The 23,483-nt window shown below is 39.4% G+C and overlaps 2 protein-coding genes across 2 annotated transcripts; both read right to left on the bottom strand.

The window, feature by feature from the left end:
* Positions 1–6,819: 6,819 nt before the first annotated feature.
* Positions 6,820–16,677, bottom strand: ACTR8 (actin related protein 8). Its single transcript, XM_075713855.1, has 13 exons — positions 16,555–16,677; positions 16,182–16,352; positions 15,201–15,311; positions 14,842–14,946; positions 14,010–14,183; positions 13,371–13,464; positions 11,210–11,342; positions 10,726–10,879; positions 10,087–10,182; positions 9,335–9,475; positions 8,663–8,927; positions 8,174–8,337; positions 6,820–7,499 (listed from the first exon to the last, which is right to left on the bottom strand). Exons 1-13 carry the CDS (start codon positions 16,675–16,677, stop codon positions 7,356–7,358), a joined length of 1,875 nt encoding a protein of 624 aa, XP_075569970.1. The 3' UTR covers positions 6,820–7,355.
* A 2,955-nt stretch (positions 16,678–19,632) lies between these two features.
* SELENOK (selenoprotein K) lies at positions 19,633–22,056 on the bottom strand. The gene is made up of 4 exons (XM_075714218.1): positions 22,004–22,056; positions 21,302–21,392; positions 20,455–20,535; positions 19,633–19,729 (listed from the first exon to the last, which is right to left on the bottom strand). Exons 1-4 carry the CDS (start codon positions 22,020–22,022, stop codon positions 19,633–19,635), a joined length of 288 nt encoding a protein of 95 aa, XP_075570333.1. The 5' UTR covers positions 22,023–22,056.
* Between the last annotated feature and the right edge of the window lie 1,427 nt (positions 22,057–23,483).

A 23,483-nucleotide genomic window follows, 5' to 3' on the forward strand; every position in this document is an offset into this window, starting at 1 on the left:
AGTCCTTGACTAGTGTAAGCACTACTTAGCAACAACTAAAAGATCAGTGTGTTATCAACATTATTCTTATACTAAATCGAAAAGACAGCACTATGCCCACTACTAGGAAGAAAATTTTTCTACCTGGACACTCACCAGTCTATGGGGCCAGATGAGAGTACTGAGGGAGCTGGCAGAAGAGCTTACCAAACCACTCTCCATCATCTACCAGCAGTCCTGGTTAACAGGGGAGGTCCCTGATGACTGGAGGCTTGCCAATGTGATGCCCATCTACAAGAAGGGCTGGAAGGAGGACCCGGGGAACTACAGGCCTGTCAGCCTGACCTTGGTGCCAGGGAAGATTACGGAGCAGTTTGTCTTGAGTATGTTCAACAGGCATGTGCAGGTCAACCAGAGGATCAGGCCCAGCCAGCATGGGTTCATGAAAGGCGGGTCCTGCTTGACCAGCCTGGTCTCCTTCTATGACCTGGTGACCCGCCTAATGGATATGGGAAAGGCTGTGGATGTTATCTACCTGGATTTCAGCAAAGCCTTTGACACCGCCCCCCACAGCATTCTCCTAAGGAAGCTGGCGGCTCATGGCCTAGGCAGGTGTACTCTTCGCTGGGTAAAAAACTGGCTGGGTGGCCGAGCCCAGAGAGTTGTGGTGAATGGAGTTAAATCTAGTTGGTGACTGGTCACGAGCGGTGTTCCCCAGGGCTCTGTTTTGGGGCCAATCTTGTTCAGTATCTTTATCAACGATCTGGATGAGGAGATCAAGTGTACCCTCAGTAAGTTTGCAGATGACACCAAACTGGGAGTGTCGATCTGCTGGAGGGTAGGATGGCCCTGCAGAGGGACCTGGACAGGCTGGACCAATGGGCCCAGGCCAACTGTATGAGGTTCAACAAGGCCAAGTGCCGGGTCCTGCACTTGGGTCACAACAACCCCATGCAGCGCTACAGGCTTGGGGAAGAGTGGCTGGAAAGCTGCCTGGCCAAAAAGGACCTGGGGGTGTTGTTCACTTGCATGGTTTTTTGCTTTAGAGTGATGAGCATGGCATGAACTGGATAAAACAAATTGAGAAAGGTGTTGGAGTCTCTGGTGCTAGTTCTGTAAACAGGCCAAAGGAAAGTACATGGCAAATTTTAAAATTGGTATGTTTTATTCAGAGAAATGATTGACACGGAAGCTTTCTTTGTTTAATATTCTATGATGTGAAACAACTTCTAGTTTTTATTGATCAGCACATTGTCTTTACTTCTAGCCAGCATCAAACAACTGACAGCCACAAAGATTTGTGTGACCAGCAAAGGAACTGTTGAACGTTTTCAGTGTATTCGATGCAATTATACAGAATAGTTTCAAAACCAAACTGCAGTTGGTAATCAAAGAGTAAGAATATTTTTAAGTAGTTGTTTTCTTCATTTCTTTTAGTTTGTGAAGAAGGTGGGGAATAGGGAAGTGACATTTAGAAGTATAGAGTAAAAATTTCCCCTCTGCTGAAGCTAGTAAAAAGGATCTGAGAGAGAAAAAATAGTAGTTTCATAATTCCTTCAGATGTTTAGTGAAAGAGGGATTTGAGCCCTGTGTTTTGGGAGACTGAGAACAAAGCTATGGGAAAATTAGCCATCTCTTTTCTATAACTTAATCTCTCCTGTTCTCAAAGGGATGCTTAGTGCCAGGGTAACACAAGCCAGAAATACATGATCTGTCATTGGATTATCTGGGACAGAGGATGGTGTGGTAGGGGACAACCCTCCTTCATTGTGGGCTAAAATTTTAATTATTTCATATTTGCTGCAAGCTATAGGTGTGCATACACGTAATAATGAAACTGACACTTGATACCTTGTTCCTGTCTCCTAGTTTGGAATTCTCTTAATAATGCCATATTTTAATCTTTGTATATGGGATTGAGAAGTTTTCTTGGTTTCTCTGAGATGATGAATTTAGTCTAGTTCATGATTGGTATGCTATGACACAAACAAAAGTACCTTTAGTAGACCAAACAAAATTCCTTGTGGATGTGGGCATGCAGATGTGTCATTAATACTAAGTATTACTGTTTCTACATCTGTTGGAGGTTTAATGGAGTAGATATTTTTACCACATACATTTTCAAGCAACAGTGCCTGAATTCAAACAACTGCAGGGGGTCCCTGTTCTAACTAACACTTCTGCCTTGCCCCTCAAAAGCACAAACACTCTGTGAGGTCATAAGGTGCCATCTGCAGGGTGCATGGTGCCTATCACAAGCACAGTTATAGTGGAAATCCATTTCATCACTTACATAGTTAAAAATTTTAAACTGAAACCTTTTCAACCCTCAGGAAGTTTGTGGAATCCAAATATAACTGTTTGTAAAATAGAGACAGAATTAGAAGTGAATTTTACAAGCAGTCTTGGGCTTGAATATTTAATATTGCTTTATGAGCATCAAAAGTATGAAGTACTTCTTGAAAAAAAACATGGAAGTAAAGGTAATTTTCCGTTAAATCATAATAAATTGGAAGCATCGTTCTGCAAGTTCTCTTTCTGGATTGGCACAGTAGAAGGCATATGCTTCCGCTGAAGTCAAATCAGCAGAGCTGGCCAGCAAATGCTGAGATGGTCTAAAAACCGTGGTTACTTTCAGGAGAGCTCTGCTCCACTGTTACAATATATTATTTTACTTTTTGAGATGATGTTCTTTCTTTTTAAGAATGTTTTTAAACAATATTATTTTGTTCAGAGTGAGATTAATCAATGAACATGAAAACAGAAGAAAATATATAGTAACTAGTTAATTAGAATTAACTAACATGAAACACATCTTGCTTGTAATTCCTACTGAGGTATTCACCCTGGTTCATTATATTAGACTAGTGAATTTAAAGATAAATACGTGCACTATCTATAATTCTGTTAAGAATATATACTAGTTTTAAAGCCTATTAAATGCAAATGGAAATGCAATTAAATATTAAATGTGATTTAACTTAGTAATGACTCCCTTTGTGATAAATGTCTTTTGACTTTTTTTCTCCCTCCCACACTCTTCTTCGGGATTTCATTTCATGATTAGATAAATGAAACTTAGAATTTCTGTGAGGATACCAAGGAGTGATGAGAGCACTGATATCTTTGTAGAGGTAAGTAACATTTTTTATTTATTTTTGGTGAAAAGGGTATTTGCTTTTATGTAGTTAATTAATGTGAAGAGTTGTACTAATTCTGACTAAGAAACAAGACAAACGCATAGCAATGAATATCACTTAATGTTTTTCTTATTAAATTTTCTTTACTTATGAATTGGTAGACATCAAACCTCTCCTCATGGTGGTAATTTAAGTCTATGTTGTTCTGTAGATTGTCCCTGTGCTATAAAGCTTAAAGCAAACATGCCTGATACATTTACACTGAATTTTATTAGATTCTTATCTCATGAATCTCTCTTCATTTTTGTTATTTGTATCAGTTGTAAGGAAACTGTCTTTCAAGAAAATCTGGTAACAGTTTTAGGAAACACAGTACTCTTGTCAGGAGCCCAAACCATAGTACAGAAGGAAATATATGAAAGGAATTAATCTGTGCTGAAATCCCACCAAACTGCCTGCAGGTGAAAGCCAATGGTTAGTTGAGTATTTATCATCAATGCAAACTAAACAGAAAGTGCTCAGTGTTTCCTGTTGCATTATGTATTGTGGATATTCAGCAGATTTTCCCCTGTATGTTTGCAAAAATCTGGGAAAATAAATGTTTTGGTAGACAGATATTTGAATATCAAAATCTTGTCAAAAAGCAGATAACTCTCATTTTAGATGATTTTATGTATGCTGGCCTTGGCAAATTTTGCCTTTTATTTTCCTCTTAAAAGTTGGAGTTTTATGCTTAATCCAGCAATGCCGCACTTCAGGAATTAGTTATTTTGTAACTATTGCTCATGGTAAAGCTCTAAACCAAAGGGAAGAGAGGAGAACAACGGATGAGATGTCAGGCTGCTGGAGGAGGTACATTCCAGAAACATGGGAGGAACTTGAAGGGAGCAGATTCAGACTAGTATGTCTTGTTTCTTTCAAAGTAGGGAAGAAAATTAAGTAATTTAGTCAACAGCTCTGTAGTTCTCTATGTGATTATTAACCCTTTTGCATTACCTTTTAGCACAATTCCTCTTCCATGTACAGACATTGGAAATGCTCATTTCAATAATTCATTAACTGAAGACAGCTTTTTCAGCTGGGCAAGGCTTGTTTCAAAGCGATAGTTGTTCTCTTTTAGAGATCCTCACAACCAATTCAGTTGGAAGATTTGTGTGTTTTCTCCTTGCTGCTCTACTTGTAATAGTATGTATTATTGTTGCAGTAGCTTGTGTGATCACAGACAGAGGGTAAGGGTTCTCACTTTTTTGAACTTTAGTATTTCTGTAATTCCTTGTCTTCGAGTTTTGCTGCAAACATCCTTTTAGATAAGTTCATATGAAAGAGACTACCTTTTAGGTACTATTGTAACAGAAACTCTCTCAAGGTTTTTTTAGTAAACTCCCAATGTGTCTATGTTAGTGTTTTAGTTTCAATCAGTGTTGTGCTTTTGAAGGAAATTGCCCACTGGCCTCACTACAGTTTGGTTTGTATTGTAGGGTGGTCGGGGAGTGCAGCCTTGATTCTCTCAGATGAAATTAAACTGGAAGATGTGCCCTAATAAATATAACATAGTCCAACCACTAATGGGTATGCAAGCTGCAGGACTGGACTAGGGCTAGGCTGCAGTAACTTCCCTGAAATACTTAGTGCAGAAGTCTGCTCCTTGGCCCCAACTGTTTTGCTCTGTAGTCTCTGCCATTCCACTACACTACCTGCTAATGTAGGCCTAGCCTTTTTCCTTCCATTGTTTTTTTTTCTAAATGGAGAGTAAATATTTAATCCCTTAAACACTTGCAAAAACAGTGAATTACTTAAAAGTGTGGACAATTTTTGGTTAGCAAACATCAACTGGGGTCATGTGAGCATTTTGCTGTTTAATTTTTGTTTGCGTAGCACTTTTTTTCACAGTATTAGTTTTGCAGAATGACTAACAGATTAAGTATCATGCCTCTGCTACCTTCTTCTCATCAGTCTGTAATGCAAAGCTCCTCCCTTGGTGCAGTAGACCATAAACTGTTTTAGCTACTGAACACTGTTTTGCTAAATTATTTTCAACATTCTTGGAGAGATGAAGTGCAGGTAAGTTGTCTAAGTTGGATCTAATTCACCATGAAGATGAGAATCTGAGCTCTAAATTCTTAGCTCACTATTTTTGCTTTTCATACTTTTATACAAAGGTATCTAATTTTTTCTAGGCAAAAGTAAGAGGCAGAGAGTCAACCCCTCCATACCAATTTAGAATGCCAGTCAAATTTTGTTTACATTGTTTCTAGAAATACTGACATTTGAAGAGAGCATATGGTGTCTTTTTTGTTAAACACATTCATTTAGGAAGCGCTTTTTCCATCAGGTGCAGCTACAACTATGTGTTAAAATGCTGGTTATATATCCAGAAGTGTGTTTTCATCACTGTCCGTCCTTCTGCTGAACTCCTGTATAAGGGCTGCCAGACTGATGTTATTCTAGACATATGGGAGAAAAGGAGAATTGCTGAAAAAGGTCCTGTACAATGGCTTGCTGCTCAAAAAGCAGCAGCAGATAGGGTGATTTTCCTCAGTTCAAACCCTACCGCTGCTGCATGCGGTGTTTCTTGTAAAAGCATGGGAAACCACAGTAACATGGAGAGTATGTTCACTCTTGCAGTTAACCTCTTCTGCAGTGACATGACAAATCAGTCCTCTGTACAAAAATATGTTGTTGTTTCTTTCAATGAGGTGAGTTCACAAGACGCTTTACCAAGTGCTCTGAACTTGTGTCCAAAATACTGTCTTATGAAGGACATTGAGAATTCTGCAGAGACCTTTCTGTTTCATGCAATGAGGTGCATGGCAAGAAATAGGAAATTAACAGGTGTCTGGATATTGAGCTCTAGTCTTACAAAACTGAAGACAAAAGTATCAATAGCTGAACAAACAGTAGGGCACTGTAGCTACTGGGCCGTATTTAATACAAGCTTACTTTTTTGAAATAAAACCTGAACAAAACATTTCTAAGTTGCGGCAAACGAAAAAAAAAAAAGCAACTTAAAAAAAACCCATTTCTTCTACAACAGCAATTCTGGACCCTTTTCCTGAAGGCAATGCCCCCTTCTTCCCAAAAAAAACCAAACCCAGCAATGACATCTAATCTTGCCAGAGTAAAATTTGAAGTATTGTATGCTATCTTGAATAGAAGAGAGCCCAAAGGTCCTGGTCTTAAGTGCAAGAATGTAATCACAGCCTGCAGTAAAATACTTTCAGATAAGATTACAGCGTAATTTGGGTGGAAATATCCTTTCTCTTTAGAACTTTTAATGAAAGCAGATTAAAAGAAAGTCCGTTGTTTCTCGTGTGCTTTGTAGAGACTACACTAATCGATCTTTGGTATTTATTATATTGTTAGAAGTGTTTTAATAGTTTTAATCTAGATTATAATTGCAGATACGGATTTGAGGTGTGATCTGAGTGTGGTGGGAGCCTTCATTACAGAAGAAAAAAAACAACAAATAGCACTTCTGTAACTAAGGATTAGTTGTTGGGAGAAAAAGCCCCTGTGCCTGTACCACAGGAATAAGGTTGATGCTAGCTATATAAAAATGCATCTAGGTTTTTTTCAGTGTATTATATCGGATTTTTTTAAATGGGGAAAAGAGTGGATAACTACCATGGATAACGAAAAGCTAGCAAGAGCTTTTGATGATAACAGGCAAGAAAAAATACTCCCCTTTCAAATTCTTAAGTCTTTCCACTGAATAATGCAATTTATTATATAAGCAAAACACCAACAGCAACTGTAGTTTGGGTTCTCCATTTCACTTTTTCCATGATGATCACTTATATAACAATTTCATCTCCTGGTAACATTAGAGTATGAATCAGAATAAAGCATTAAACCCACAGCCTGCACTCTTCAGCTATTGCTTCTGTGTACATGTAGCTGGAATGAATCTTGGCTTAACATCTGCCACGTCAGTATTTTACACATCAAATTCCCACACTGTGCAATTTTAATATACATAACCTACATGATATAAGTGTAGTGAATTTGGAGATGACTGTCATACTCTGTACACAGAATTCAATCCATACAATTCAAAAGATGAAGTATAGCAATGCTGAAGGCTTTTGCACCGCTTTTGGAAAAATCTCAGTAGAAGTCGGTTTTAATAAAATACAAAAATATCTACCAGCAGAAGATCAATACATCTGCACTGGAAAAGGGGGCATTTGGGGAAAGGAATCCTTAATTAATCATGTTCCACTGTAAACGTATCCATTACCATACAAATGCAGCTCTCTCTCGTAACATTCTGACACCAAAACGCTGCCATTCTCGCTGATATATCCATAGCTCCTGAGTTGTATCAAGACAGGCTAAAACTGCACCTCCTTTCCATGCAATTAAGCGGGGATCCATATCCTAAATTCAAAACACAGATTACAGATCATCACTGGTGTAAATTTGCATAGTTCTCAAAACTTGTATCCTAATTTTTCCAACACTATTCACCACTTACAATCTCAGGGGTGAGGGAGGAGAAAAGTATTTTTTCAAAATTATTCAGGAAAAAATAGTGAGATAAAAATACGGAAAGAATATTTAAGGTGTTTAGGGAAGTCACTTTTTTTTTTTTAAAGATGCCTTCTAGGTATGTCATGGAAATCCTGCCCTCAGCAATGGAGGCTCTGAAAAATACTCATTTTGTTTTTACAAATCTTGCCTGATTAATGCCAAATGAAAATTGCTTTTTTAATGCCATACTTTCTTTTACCTTAATAGTTATAAAGAACCCTAACACAATTTGTTGCTGAACAGACAGGTTAACTTCATGGGCCAGTACTAACTGCTTCCTTAAGAATATGGCCTTTAGCTAATAAACACTTCAGTGATCAATGCTAGTAACACTCTCACTATACCTCTAACTTTCTGCCTACAATCGGAGAGTGCTATGTTATGAGCTGAAAGCTCTCCTAAATTTCCTCAGATATGCAACTAATCTGTGGTCTTGAAAGAATATATATTTTTTTTTAATCTTTTGAAGATTTCAAGCAATCATAGTTTATTAACCATTTAGCAATCAGTTAACAGCATACCTTAGGTCTTGTGATGACTTCAACATTTTCAACGACTCTTCTAAAAGAAGGTGGCATTTTGTTGAGAATTCGGTGTTGAAGAAACTCTTGAGCTTTATGAAACATAAGGCCTCCTCCCACAACTAAGATGGAGCTGTACATCTTCTTTTTTGTATCATCAGATGCTGGAATGAATGGATATATAGAAATTTATCTGTTTTTTAAAGTTAATACGGCCTCTATTTGTATTATAAAGAATTTAGTGCAAGTCAAACCAGATAGAAACCAGTAAGTGTTTGCTTTTAAAATTCTTCTTCTGTTCCTTAGAGATTCAAAATATCTAGCTCAAGAAACTTCAACAAAGATGCAAGTATAAGGAATGGTGTAGCTACTCTAGAGATGATGAAAACTTAGGGACATGTGTGCTACTTTGGTAAAAAATCAGTGTTACCATAAATCCACACTGACTGACATGCATATTTTACAGAATTGTACAAATGTAATTCTTACCGCAGCAGTCAATACTATGAAGAATGGCTTTGTCAAGGCCTAAGGCTTTGCCTTCAAACTGCGAAATAGCTGTTTTCCTGGACATGTGTGCAGTTAAAGGTTCCTCCGAATCATTTCCAGATATCATACAATCACTCTGGGAAGACCCCAGTTCCACTTCTTGTGGGTAGATCCTCTCTGAAATGTCTGAGGCTTGGCCTCTCAAGTCTCCCTCAAATGCACCAGGCTTCGACATAGATTTTCTATCAGCTGTAGCTTTTGCAGACTTAAAAATGAGAAAACAAGTTGAACTATGAAAAATGCAAAAAACTCTTCAGCAGGTTGCAGAACAATACAAAGACTTAACTAAACATCATTGTACTTCTCGTCACCTTTTTGCACAGAAAGGTTAAACATTGTATTACTTCCTTTTAATCCTCACTTTCAAAGTACGGGTTTTATTTTGAACTCCAACAGATATATCAATGCCATAATATGAAGCCCTCAGACTCTGAAAATAAACAGTTCTAATTAAGGACTTGTCTAGACATCTGTAATTCCTTACTCTAAATTTTTTTTTTACTGCTTCTGGCCCAGATAACAAACTTCGGTTTCCGAGATGAGCTAATGAGTCCTGATTTTATTCTCCAATTAAATAATACTTAATGAAAAGTAAAATGAGCATTCACACACCTGCTCCTGCTTACTTTGTGTGGCTAGCAGATAATGTTCATCATGAGGATCCTCAGCGTCACCTTGTGACCTGTGTTGCAAAGTTGTCATTTTTTGTCCAACAATTCCAAAAGTTGCTGGATAGAACAGAGCCATTGGAGCCTGAAGAATGAGAGATTTGACATGGTTTTACTACATTTTCTTTTTTAATAGTAAATAAAAAAAAAACCCTAAGCTTGTTCTATTTTTCTCACAATTGAAAATTAGATACACATTTTTTTCAAATAGTTTTGTGAAAGGCTAAACTGTCTCCAGTTTTGTATAATTAAAATAACCCCAAAACATACAATTGTACATGTATATAGGTTTCTTTACAGATTCTGGCATTGTATGATAACTAAGTACTCAAATGCAGTTTGTTACAAAATTAGAAAATTCAATGGTGATGTGAAAAACTTTTAGATTTAGATTTTTAGATTAGATTCATTCCTTGCCCTTGAAGGATAAATATCATCATATTTAGTTGAAGTTACAACCATTCTGGTTAAAGCTAGTAAGGAAGTCTTGTGCATCCACTAGTGCTGCATTAGGCCCATTCATACATATAGGAATTAATTTTAAAACTATCAACAAGCATATATTAAGAACAATCCATAAATCATGTGGGTTTAGTAGCACTGGACTGATACAAAGTGAGGCCCTGAGCCTGAATGCCGAATATAATTCTCGTAATTTAAAAAAAAAAAAAAAAAAAAAAAAAAAAAAAAAATCACCTGTAATTTTTCATCTCCTAATCGGAACTGGTATAATAAAGCTGGAGAGTCCGGATGACGAATCTGGAACTCATGGTCTTGCAATCCAGAAATATCCTAAGGTCAAAAACAATATTAAAAAAATTGTATCTTTTATATCTCTCTATCAAGCTGCATAATCTATTTAAACTGTAGGAAGCAACAAAAAGTAACAAAACTCTTCAGACCGTGAATTTAATTTACCTATTCTTGAACTCTTTTTAAAGTCTCTTCCTTGTAGCACAATCTGCAAAAACAGCTTTCTACATGCCTAAGCCTCTAAAATGAGGGTTTGTGCAGAAAGAAGAGACCTGATGGCAGATTTTACAAAACTGAAGTTGAAAACTAGCAAATATGCAGCTACTATCTGCTCCTCAGTAATAAGAACAAAGAAACTACCTTTCTAACAGTTGGGACTCTTTCAACTAGAAGAAAAATAAAACAAGTTACAAATACTTCAAGTCTAAAGCTTCTCCAGCTTTTGCCAGTATTCTACTGAGTAAAATATTACATTTTATTCCATTTACAAGCACTTGTAGACTTGCAAAAGGGTTCCCCAGAGTAGCATTCTGTAAAGGAAAAAAAAAAATACTTGGAGAATATACCATCTTCCCTTCTCACCTGGTCTAGATGACAAAATGTCTCCTTTAAGTGCTGAAGCAGCAGGCAATCCAACTTATTAGTTAACTGACAGTCTCTATATGGGAATCCTGCTCGTTGCATAAGCCAATAAAAACACCTTGACACGTCAGATCCTCCATATGCAAGGCACAACCTAAAGCACAGAGAAGAAAAAGATATTTTTTATTAATTTGGTGAAATACTGGCCTTTTACAGTAGCATACATAGGAATACAAGCAACATTTTAGACATGCTGTGATCATGACCTCCACGTAGCTTGCAGAGCACAGTATCAGTTCTGCCTGTTTTCTTCTTTTAAAGGTGTCAGAATTCTTTAAGGTTCATACTGTAACATGATGTCCCGGTCATGCAGCTCACAGTAAAAAACACTCATATTTGTAAAAAAAATTTCTTGTTTTTAAAGTTAAGACTTTGGTAAGCAACTAAGTACAGGCTTATAATAATTCTGCATATTAAAAGATACCTGGTGTTGCGATGGGAAACACCATCTTCTACACAGCAAACGCTTGTTTTCTGATCTCCCACATCTACTATACACGCGCTGCTTAAACCACTTCCAAAAGTAGCACAGACAGACTCCTGGTGTACAACAATTCCTAGCAATATGAGAAAAAATTACATCCAATTTATGCCAAGCTCCAGAGCCATGTTGCTGACGTTTAAAGGACATCTTGATGTCTTTTAAAATCTACCAATAGCCTGACTCTGCACTGAAAGTCTGTATATTTAGTGAAGATGGGGTAGGGGGGACTTACAGATTTTTTTGTTGGTTAGGCCCTTAAAGTCCTGAGAAAAGCTAAGACCAGGGTGGATGTCTATATTCAAATGTTATTTTTTGCAAGTTTAAAGATATTGCCTCCAGACTTTACTTGTTTTTGTAACCAGTATTGCAGAATCTTGGTTATCAGATGCACATGAAGCATTTTCCTAATTTTTTCTAATGAAGTATCATTACCATTAGTATTTTAGATACGTTCCTTAAATAGTTATAAAACAAGGTTCAATTTCACTGTCTGCTTTCCTTTCAATCCACCTTTAACTCTGTAAAAGAGTACCTTTGTATCACAAGGCCATACCTAAACCTGAGAAGTACTGGCGGCTTCAGTCTATCCTTCTAGCCAACGAAGGAAAAGAATAGCTCAATTGAGCTGTGCTTTGTAGACAAAAGCTAAGTAGAATTACTGTTTCAAAGGCAAATGTTTTAAAATAGATTAATAGAATTAACAGAATTAATAGAATAGTTATGCTGCGTAATTAGGTCAGCTCTTCACCAAATTATTATTTAGGAAATAGCACTCTGAAGAGTTATTAATGATACTTTCTGATTTCCACTTTCATGTATTGGCTGAATATAAAGTTTTGTATTTTTTTTCTTAGTATTCTTACCGTTCCTCTGAAGCTAACACATTTCAACTGCAAATTCTTCTATCCTAGTGCCAGTACATTTTTACATAGTAGTATTATTAGGTACTGTTCACATTACTTCTATGTAAAAACTGAGGAGGAATCAAAGAAAGTATGATGTAGAACCATTCTGATGAAAACCTAAACCTAACAGCCAATATGGCCTGTTCATTTCAACATAATGAAACAAATCAAATACATATACGTGCGTGTGAACAAAATTTAGATCTCATGAGGTCAGTCTCTCTTTTTGCAGTATTTACCACCTACTTAATTCTTTCAGATGGGAAGCAATAATATCTAAGCAAATATTCTGCTGAGTAATACCTGGGAACTGTTTGCACTTCGTACTGATTAATTATTAAACAACAGCAGTGTTAATCTCCAACATCTTACAATTAAGTTACTGTTTGACTAGTCTCTATCATTTAACTTATTCTTGTCCACTTTTTAAGCATCTTTCCTTGCATACCTACTACAAAAAAGCACTTTGCAGCACCAAAGGTACTACTACTATGATTATTTTGAATTAAGTATGCTCCATATGGTTGGGTTACAGTGTCTTCCGTAACGACTTGCTGTTGTTTTCTCCAAATGTGAAATCAGAGAAAGATGGCCAAGACTACAGCAGTTCTTTCCAGAAGACCAGCCAGAAACTTCCAGCAGTTTAACTGAAAGGAAACTGCATTACTCTTTTTCATCAGAGGGCTTTCCAGTCTCAAAATAAATATGCAGAAGCAGCTAACAATTGTTTGGTTATTTTTTAAAAATTGTATTGCTCTTCTATGTTTAGTGTATGCACTTAAGCAACTCTGAAACCTCCTATTATGTCATCCTGTAGAGAGGACAGTTGCAGCATCTTACATCATCTGCTTTTGTTTTGAAGTCTACGGATCTTAATACTCTGTGGAGTTAACTGTGCATTTTAGAAATACTTGAGAAATCAGACTGTTGCTACTTTTATCTCAGCTGAAGTGAGAAGCCTGCCGTTGGAATACCTAATAGCAAACTAAGAAACTTGTTTCAATGCTAGCCAACCATTTTGCCCCATTAAAAGAGACAACTGTTATGGGAATAGCAAAAGATGAAAGGTGCTAGTCCCAGCCAAACTGGGATTGATGTGCAAAAAATGTGCCTTAAAAGAAAAAAAAAAACCAAAACAAAACACCCAAACAACTTTACACTATTAAGCATTAAGTGCTTGCTATGTATGGTTTTACCTGAGAAGCCCATCTTCATTAGGATCATATTTACCAGTTCTTTCACATGTTGTTTATTATAGATGTCTGGAATTAGTAAAATGCATCTGTAGTACTGAGGATAAGAACAGTAAATTAAAGCCAGCTCTCAAATTAAGTTTCTTTTTACATTCTTGAATACCTGATGCTAAGGAAGAAAGCATAATATACAAGTTATTAAAAGAAGCAAAATTACGGAAAGGGGGAAAGGTTTTAATAATTTAAAAATGAGTTCAGAGTAAGTATCAAGTTAAGAGTTTATAGGTCACTAAAATGTTTAAAAGTACATCAGATATGAGAAAAACATCTACTCAGCAAGGAAAAGACATTACGCAAGTATTAGGCACTCATTCCTCAGTTGCCTCCTTTTTAGTCAACAAAAAAAATCCCAAACAGACTAAGACTGAAATTTCTATAATGGGATTCCCAAACCTCCTTGGTAGACTTAGAAACATGCACAAAATTCCAAATTAAGTCTTAGGAACCATGCTCATGAGCAGAAAGAATTTATTCTTTAAGAAAACCACCAGTAAGAGGCTAACAGTAACAGCAGGTGGCTTCCCTTTTATAGTAACATTTACAGAACTGGATACAGCCCACATTAATGTGTTCACAGCTCACCTTTAAGTCTTTCAATGGTATTTCCAGATATTTTTGTATTGCATGTGACCATATAACTTCAAGGTCTGCTAATACTGCAGTGAGGGAGCCACCAGGTCCTGTGTGGAGATTTAACTGCCCCCTTCTAATAGGCCAGTGTATATTATAAGAATCCAGTGGATTAACATACAGTGCCTGAAAATAAGAGACAATGTTCTATGCATTGTTTTTCCCAAAAGATTAGTAACAAATACTAGAAAAATATTTCAGAAGCAGATACAAGACATACAGCAGCACTCAGACCGATGCAACAGCAATACAATGGATTTCTTTTTAACAGGGATTGATTATAAAGCATTGAAATAAAAAAAGACGTTAAATACATGGTTTAAATTGTTTGAATTTTCATATCTGTGGACATCGACTACGAACATAACAATATATTTTCCCACTATCTCACATTAGTAACTAAAATAATTTAAAGACTCTTTGAAGCTCATGAATACCTAATTACTCAACAGTGATTCCAGTACTGATCCTTTTATCAGCTTCTTGCCTTTTCTCTGAATTATACTACATGGGCAACGTAGTATAATCTCACCTAGTCCCTGCAGAAACACTGATTTATAGCAGCAAAGGATCAAGGTTACTTGCTAGGCAAATGAGGGAAACTGTCCGGACTTGCTGAATGGTAATAAATATTTTGTTAGTCCATAGTAAAGCTTCTCATCTATTGCTTGACTAAATTTATATGCTTTTCAATACATACTAACATACAGCAAACTGCTACTGATTACATAGCCGCATTAAAATGTAATACTAAGCCTTATTTCAGCGGGAAACTGAATCTTACCTCCTCTCCTACCAAAAATTCAGGGTGATTTGATGTGTTTGTCCACTTGGCCCCAGAGCTGTGATCTAAAATAGCTGGCCGCATCTGTCTGTTGTATGACCTGGCCTGAAATGTAATCAAAACAAACGCTGTTGATAAATATTTTACCAGTCACTTTTTACACATGAAAGAAAAAAGAAACCCCCCGCCCCTCAAAGAACCATTTTAAATCTTCATTTTCTCAGATCTTCAGAGTTAGGTCACACAATGGCACTATCCACATTTGCTGTATAAAGGATATCTATTCTTCAGTAAAACATAGCATCACACCAAATGACTATATGAATAGACAATTTAATAAAATTTTAAGAATGAGTTACCTGATCAGGTGACACTGGTATACGCCTTGCTCCATTTGACATCTTTTTGGACCATATTGCTTGGTCCACCATTTTAAGGCCATTTTGTCTCTGCTCAGTACTTTCAGGTTTCTACACAAAACCCAAAAACATGCAACATAAATACTTAGTTTCTAATTACATGTCTCTATGCTGGTAATACTGAAGCTATTATTAAACAATGAAATCATTACTATAGCTGACAGACTGTAGAAAGGACAGAAGGTTTGCACATCGTACAATGAGTATACACTTATTTTTAAAGAAACTCTTTTTTATATTAGCGTTCCCAACACCTATGTGTCTAAGTCAACTTAAATATTTTGACTGATTGTAATGGCTGCTGGACTGCACCTCCAGAGTGATAAGCTCGGGACATTACCTATTTAACTACAGAAACATTAAGTAGGAGCAAACATGTTTCAATAGATCTTGATTTTTTAAAGGTGAGGTTTAACACCAGAGACATTAATTTGATTAATGATGTTTTGTACCAATTCAAAGCATGAATAGATCACTACATACATTTTTTGAGCATGTTAGACTAAAATTACTGGCTACGTTATCTAGGTTACAAGCCGACTTGTAACCAACGCATTCACAAATGGATTTGGAGCAGTCCAATTCCAGTTATACAGTTGTCATTCTATAAACAGAACATGTGTGATATCAGAGCACAGAGCAATCAATGAGTACAGACCCTCAACCTATTAATTTATTAGATTTAGTTTGTAGCGAATAAATCTAATAAAGCCCTAAACGCAGACTGATGCAAATCTACCGACTTCAGTAAGGCGGCATCTACAGCACATTGAAAGGGGAAAAAAGTTTGTCGAGACGTATTCCTATCTGGAAAAAGAGAATGCGTGAGGGGAAGACACGCATTACACAACTAAAAATGCTACAGGATTACGCAGTTAAACATCCATTTTAGCAAGTTCGGCCGTGCGCGGCCCGGCTTACATTGAGCCCGTCCCTCAGGAGCCAGCTGTCTCTGTAGGCCGCCTGTCCCTGCTGCTTGTGCCGCCGCGCGATGACATGGGGAATGCCCACGGGCAGCGTGTCCGTGGCCCTCCCGAGCCGCAGAGTCGTCGAGCCAGGGTGTATCACCACGATGAAGTTGCTCTGTATTTGCTGAAAGCACCATAACGCGCACGGGGGTAAGCCGCTGCCCCCGCGCCCACCGGGAGCCTCCCCGGCGCCCGCCCGCGCCCGGGCCTTTAAAAGGCCGAGCCCGCCGCGGCGCAGCCCGGCCGGCAGGAAGGGAGCAACACCCCGGAGGAGCCGCCGCCGCGGCCCTGCCCCTCACCGCTCCCCGGGGCGGGCCGGGCCTCACCTCCTGCAGCGACTCGGGCACGGCGGCGGGGACGATGGGCCGCTTGACGCCGCGCTGCTCCCGCTCCCGGTCGCGCTCCTTGTCCTTCCCGTTCTCCGCCTCGCCCTTCTCCGCCTGGGTCATGCTCCCCGCCGGCCGAGCGGCGCCCGGCCGCCAGGCGGAAGCCGCTCCGGCGAGGGCCGAGCGGCGCCGAGCCCGGCCTTCGCGCGGGGCGGAAGCGGGCGGGCCCCCGCCCGGCGCCGCCCCTCAGGCAGGTGCCGCGGGGGGCTCAGCGGGAAGCGGCCCGGCCCGCAGCGGGGTGCGGGAAGGCGGGACGAGCGGGGGCCGCCCCTCAGGCAGGTGCCGCGGGGGGCTCAGCGGGAAGCGGCCCGGCCCGCAGCGGGGTGCGGGAAGGCGGGACGAGCGGGGGCCGCCCCTCAGGCAGGGGCCGCGGGGGGCTCAGCGGGAAGCGGCCCGGCCCGCAGCGGGGTGCGGGAAGGCGGGACGAGCAGCGGCAAGCAGAGAGCCCCTCCGCCGCTCCGGGAGGTCTGACCTAGCGGCAGCCAAACCCCGTCAGCTGGGCTGTTGGTGGGGCGGGAGGAAGGGTAATACAGCCCTCCGAGCAACTTAACGCTGTCTATAAAAAAATATCACAGCACAGCTGATATGCGTGTGATAACACCCGCGAAGAAGGAACGACGACCCACCTACCTGTACGCACCTGACTTGTGGGCGGGAAGCTCCTTTATGAAGGTGCGACGTTTGAGTGGAGCTGAGGAAGGTATGTTTATTAGAGCGGAGGCTGCTGTTACACAGCAAGTTTAGAAGATAGAACTTTGTGTTGGGTACACGTAGCCAGAGAGGGAACCGCCAGCGGGGGTGATTTTGCCAAAACTAGCTGGGAAAACCCAGCTAATTAGTAGATGCTTATGTTAACCAAGTGGCATTCTTGGATGTTATAATTCCCGATAAAGAGACTATTAAAGAGGTTTAAGTAAAAAATTTGCAGTGGCACCTTGTAAAAGATAATTAAATCTGGATTCTTGGCAGCTATCTCTTCTCAAATAGGCACAGCCCTCTCCAGCTGAACAAATAACACCAAAGCCCAAACAAAGCCCAAGAACAAGAAACCCCCATCCTGAAATGGTGTAAATTAGTTAAAAGGTAGTTACTGTTTGAAAGCAACTCTTCTGTGTTAGCACTCCGTATTTGACTTCACTACCTTTTGTTCCTGTAAAAAAACAAAGCCTGATTTTATTGGAAAAAAAGCCTTACTGAAATTTGTACAGCAAACAGGCTTATACATTTGAGTAAGTTTATAACGGAGAAGGAAGTTGTTTCAAGAGGTGGTTATAAAAGGCATGTTATATACCCCATTATGGGTGTTAAGGAAACGAGTTTGTAAAATGCAGGGACTGTAAACCAAAGTAATTTAAGTTGCATTTTAAAAGTGTTTTTAGAGTATCATTACCATCATAAAAATACAGCAAGGTACACAATGCTAGTACTGACAAATACAGAGTAAATGCAAAACCTATTAGGAAGCACTGCTTAAGTTTGACTCTTGAGGGACCTTCTGTATCAAATATAAGTATGTATTCTTCCTCATTTGAACAGAAAAGGGCTTGCTGTACTTCAGACAGATCTTTTTTTCCCTCAAAATGATGAGAAAGCCTTGTGACCAGCCAAATATAATTTACTTATTACTTTGCAACTACAGTAAAATATTCAGAAACTATACAAAGACTTTAGACAGTAAACATGTATTTAATAAAACTGCGGTTCAGTTACACTGGATCCTTGAAGAAGGAGTTCCCAGTACAACTTCATTAATCTGCTTATATCACAGAACAGTTTTCAGTTAGACATACACATTTACAACATTCAAACTCATTTGGTCCACCACTAAACTCTTCTTCCCTTTCATCTTGTAAATGTGTGTGCTCTTTTGCCTGCCTCTTCAGCAGGTGTTTACCTGAAAGACAAAGTAATTACAGTAAAGACAAGGCCTTTCTTTGCAAGATAAAATTACGTAAGTAACAATTTTAAAATAAAATCTGATTTAATTTAGCTAAATGGGACATGCTAAAGGTTTGCAAACTTCTATTCCTGAGCAGATTACACATTGCCATTATTACCCAAAAGCCCTCCCCACAGCCTTTGCTGGCCTTATGTCTAGTTGAAAAGGAAAAAAAAAAAATCCAAATGAAAAAAAAATCATGGGAAGAAGCTTATCCTTTTTCTAGGGGACTGAAATACTGGTGTATGTGCTTTTTGGAATATGAACTTTTTTCCTACAAGATTTACAGGTATTAACCACCTGCATGTGGCTTTTTTTTTTTGTAACTTTTGTTATGGTAACAGTGGGGAGTGATTCATGAAAAAGAAAAAAGATTGTTTACTTAAGTCTTGAAGTAAATTAAACTGTACTATATATACATTCAGTGTTAGATGAAACTCTCAACAGCCAAACTAATTAATAAAACAGAATTAAAGTTCAGGCAGCTGTAAAAAATTCAAAGACCAGGGCTTTTCTAATGGTTTTTGCCCCCATTTTTAAGCAATTCTGAGTTTTATGCTGTACTAGAATTCAAGATTTGCATAGCTGTATCACTGTAACAGGAAAAAAGATTTTTACTAGTAGTCTTTTAACGATTTTATTGATTTTCCTTCTTTTCTATTAAGTGCATACTTTAAAAAAACCTTCCCATGTCACATGATAACTATTAGAAATACAAAGTTTCAGTCACTGCTGATCTGGACAGGACTTTCCATTAGCAGCCAAAAAAAGATGAAAAGTTCTAATAGTTTTTTTTTTCTAAGTCAGCTGTGTTCAGAAATCTTTGCTATGCTTTGTATATCCACTTCTATGGAATTAAAAGTAGAAACTCACCATTTCTGGGCCAAAACCTTTTAACACCACCGCTGCCCCATCCCTTTTTTCCCCCCCTTTACTGAAAGTATCTAACCACTTTGATTCTCCTCCTGTTTTGGTAACTTTTGCAAAAGGAGGACAAAACACTCCACTCTACCTTAACCTTCAATTATCATTGTTATTCAAAAAGAAAAAGTTCAAAGCAGGATACAGCAGATTTGGAATTACCTTCCTCATCCACCTCCAGCCATTGGTGGCGGACTGGGGCCTCCACCCCAGTGATTTATTCGACCCATTCTACGGCGAGGATGGGCTGGAGGCCTGACAAGAAAGCAAGGAAAACAACATCTATTCAATTGGCATTAAATTGTTAAACTAGAACTATAATAACATTGTTCCTAAATTATAGTAATTAGGAAGTTAGAACCTCTGGAAAAGTTGGTTGGGTTTCATGTGAAAAGCGGTAAAAAAAAAAAAAAAATCCCAAAACAACCCCCCCCAAAAACCCCCAAACCAAACCCAACCCCGCTTTCATGAAAATTCTCTTACACACACTGTTCTAATTACTCCTGTCTCACAAGAGGAAAGCTACAGCTAACAGGCTTTTACACAGTCATACAAGAAAGTTAGGCAAACCATTAAGAACAAAGAAATACAGTAACTATAGTGTTTCTAGAAATGATATCCCTCTAACAAAGTGGTTTATTTATCTGTAGGTAATCTAATACATGAAATGACTGATTTAATGTAAATCAAATGCTGAGTATAAGCAAGTCTAACAAAAGAATTTCAACAAAGATGCATATTATCTATTAGGCAGGTTTGAAAAATTGTTTCAGTGAGAGTTAGAGGATACTGTTATTACAGCTATCCAAAGCTTTGTATTGTTATCAATGAGTTTCAGACAAAATATTGCACATGAACAACACTTTAGTCTTCTTACATGACCCAATTCAATGCAAGTCACAACCGTAATCTGCATACATTGTCATTTTGCTAAGACGGGGAAAAAAAAAATCAGAACTAGTGTGAATATGAAAAATTACCCTCGTCCATCATTGTATCCTGAATAGGAGGAAGATGTGTAGCCGCCTCTTCTCAAATCTGGTTGAATAATGCTCTGGAAACTGAAAAATAAAACAGGAGTTAGGTGAATTGGTTGCTAGATACAGTTTCTGAATCTCTGGATTGCAAGATAAGAAATGGCCTGGACAACAATAAGTAGCGTTCAGGAATGAACACTGTATCTTCTCAAGATTACTGTTTAATACATTTTGGCAATTTTTCTCCTACATACGAAGATAAAAGCTGAAGTAATTCCAAATTACAGTAAGGCTCAAATCTAGAAAATCTATTTTTCTGGTAAATAAAGTGCAAGGAATGCATAAAGTATAAACCTGTAACTGAAATAATGAAGGACTGTTGAATACATCAAAAGAACTTTTTGTTTCTTAACTGGCTTTGATCTGGGGTTATAAATTTATGACTACTGCTGTGTGATTATTTTTACATAGCCAGAATCTCTTGTCACCAGTAGAAATTCTCTAAATAATATCTTAATTATTTGATCAGCTATTAGAAACTAGCTGTTTAACAAAAGTATATGCTTTTTCTTTTTGTAGTATTAAAATGGAAGAAATGTAAGAAAACTCATTTGAGCTGCCAGTAAGTTAGCATCACTTCTCATACACTTTTGGTTTTATTACATATATTATAGTGCTTAATAACCAAAGCCATATAGTCAAACGTTCACATATGTTTTGGGGACTGTAGATATGGAATGCTAAAGAGTAAATCTAACGTTTTTATTGTTGTGTTACTGATAGCACTGAGTAGCTTCTACCTACGAGGAATCTAAAATAAAGCTCATCAAAAGAATTAATTTCTACTTACAACAGAACCACGAAATCTGCTATTGACCAGAAGAAATCTGTTATAGATGACAAACTCCAAGGAGCCCGACTCTGGTTTTCCAAAACTTGTCCTGTAACATATCAAGACACAGAATGTCCAGCGACATTTAGTATGTGACACTGTACATATAGTACCTAAAAGCCTATCAGCTGAGTCTAGAATTTGCACACGGGATGGAGAAACTACACTCCATGGGCAATGCTAGCAAGCTTCATGCCCTACAGGGTGTTGTTCAAGTACTTGAAACAATCGGATCGCCACCACCAAACAGACGCCGTGTCCAGGTACACCTACAAAACCCCACCAGTCCAGTCTCTGTTTCCCTGCAAGGGATTAAGCTGCTTCTCTGTTATGCTCCCAACGTACGCAGAACACGCTTCAACTTTTCAAAGTCCTCAAAAACTGTTTAGAAGCACGCAAGGCTCAAATCCAGGCCGCAGAAAAGCGGGGGGGGATGCGGGGTTGATTTGGTAGCGACAGTGGCAGCGGGCGAGACGTGCTGCCCACTCAGGGCAGCAGGCTGGGCCGGGCCGCGGGGGTGCGCGGAGGCAGCACTCTGCCCGGCGCAGGCCCGATGCCCCCCGCCAAGCCGTCCCCCGCTCGCTGCCCAGCCGCCAGGCCGTCTCCCGCTGCCCCGCTGAGGGGAGAAGGCGCGACCCGCTCTTCCCAGCTGCCCCTCACCGTTGGAGATGTACACCATGGCGGCGGGCCGCGGGCGCTGCCGCGTCACCTGCCCTCCGCCCCGCTGCGCCTGCGCGGGCGGGAGGCGCATGCCCGGAAGGAGCCGCTGAAGGCGGTGCCCTGCCGCGCTGCCCGTTCCTCGCTTCCGGCTGAGGGGAAAGGGGCGGTGGCGGCGCGCGCGCAGTGCCGTGCCGTGGCCGTGGCCGTGGCCGTGGCGGTACGGCCGTGGCGTGGGCGCTGTGGCGGCGCTGGCCAGTGCTGGCCAGTGCTTGTTTTGCTGGTCCCGTTGCCACAGCAGTCGTAGCAGCAATGCAGCCCCCTTCTAACGGGCGCCCCCTCCGCAGCAGCTCCGCTGCGGGGCCGGCCGGTCTGGGGCGGGCGGCGTTCAGGTGGGGCGTTCCCTCCCTCAGGGCGGGCCGTTCTGGTTCACTCGTAAAACGTGTTTCTTTTAGTAGTTACACTGCTTTATAATGCTGTGTGGGAGGTTCCGTGCCCTGCACGGTAAGCGTATGGTTTTACCAACAGGGAACAGTAAGCGTAGTTAGTAGTATGCCAGGGTAGCTTTCATAAAAATTACCGGTTCTTAGTAGTCTTTGGTAGTGAACTTCTGCTGGATCTTATGTAAAAGCGAGCGCTTTTGTCCTTTATCACCGCCTCGATTTCCTCTGGTTGTTGGAGCACCTCGTCCATCCCTGTGGTTTTCCCTAATGGAATATTAAGTGATAACTCACTGTAGTAATGTTAGAAATGTGACCAAATGCAGATTATTTATTGAAAACTTCTCTCCAAAGGGAACTTTTGTTCCTTTTATGTAATGACAGGTATGTAGTTACGTATATTCCCGTTATGTTGGTGGGAATGTTCAGCCCAAAGTTGTGTATTTGTTTTAATTTATTTTTATAAAAACTTTGCCCTGCTAGCATTTCTTCTCATGGAGAATCCATGCGTTTGAAATTGGAGGTAACTGTATAGCTATATAGGCAAATTTAATACAATGCCTTCTATCTTTCTTAAACTAAACTAGTAGAGAAGGGACGTGTAATTCTGCTGGGAAACAGCAGTAAGAAAAATAAATTTAAAAGTATTTCAATACTGCCTTTGCAAGACCTGTCTGTTCCTAGTAACGATGAGGTAAAGTCTTTTGCTAAACCTCTTACCGCAAGAGTATTGTCTGAAGTTGAAATTGTAATAATATGTCCCTGACAATGTAGTTGTCCCCTAGTAAAGAAATTGTTTGTAACTGACAGGTGTTTATAAATGTTCCATGTTCCAGAAATAAACTCTTGCTAACAACTGAAAGCAATTGTGAAAGAAAAGTATCTGTAACAACGTACATGAAATAAATATTTATCGTTAATGTAAGAGCTAGGGAATCTACCACTCAATAACTGGGGAAATACAAAAGTTTTTAGAAAATAGTGGGTGCTACACAGTGCATAATGGGCATGAATGCAGGCAGTATGTTAAAATTATTCAGGGA

Source organism: Pelecanus crispus, chromosome 7 (genome assembly GCF_030463565.1).
Source record: "Pelecanus crispus isolate bPelCri1 chromosome 7, bPelCri1.pri, whole genome shotgun sequence".
NCBI classification, from domain to species: domain Eukaryota; kingdom Metazoa; phylum Chordata; class Aves; order Pelecaniformes; family Pelecanidae; genus Pelecanus; species Pelecanus crispus.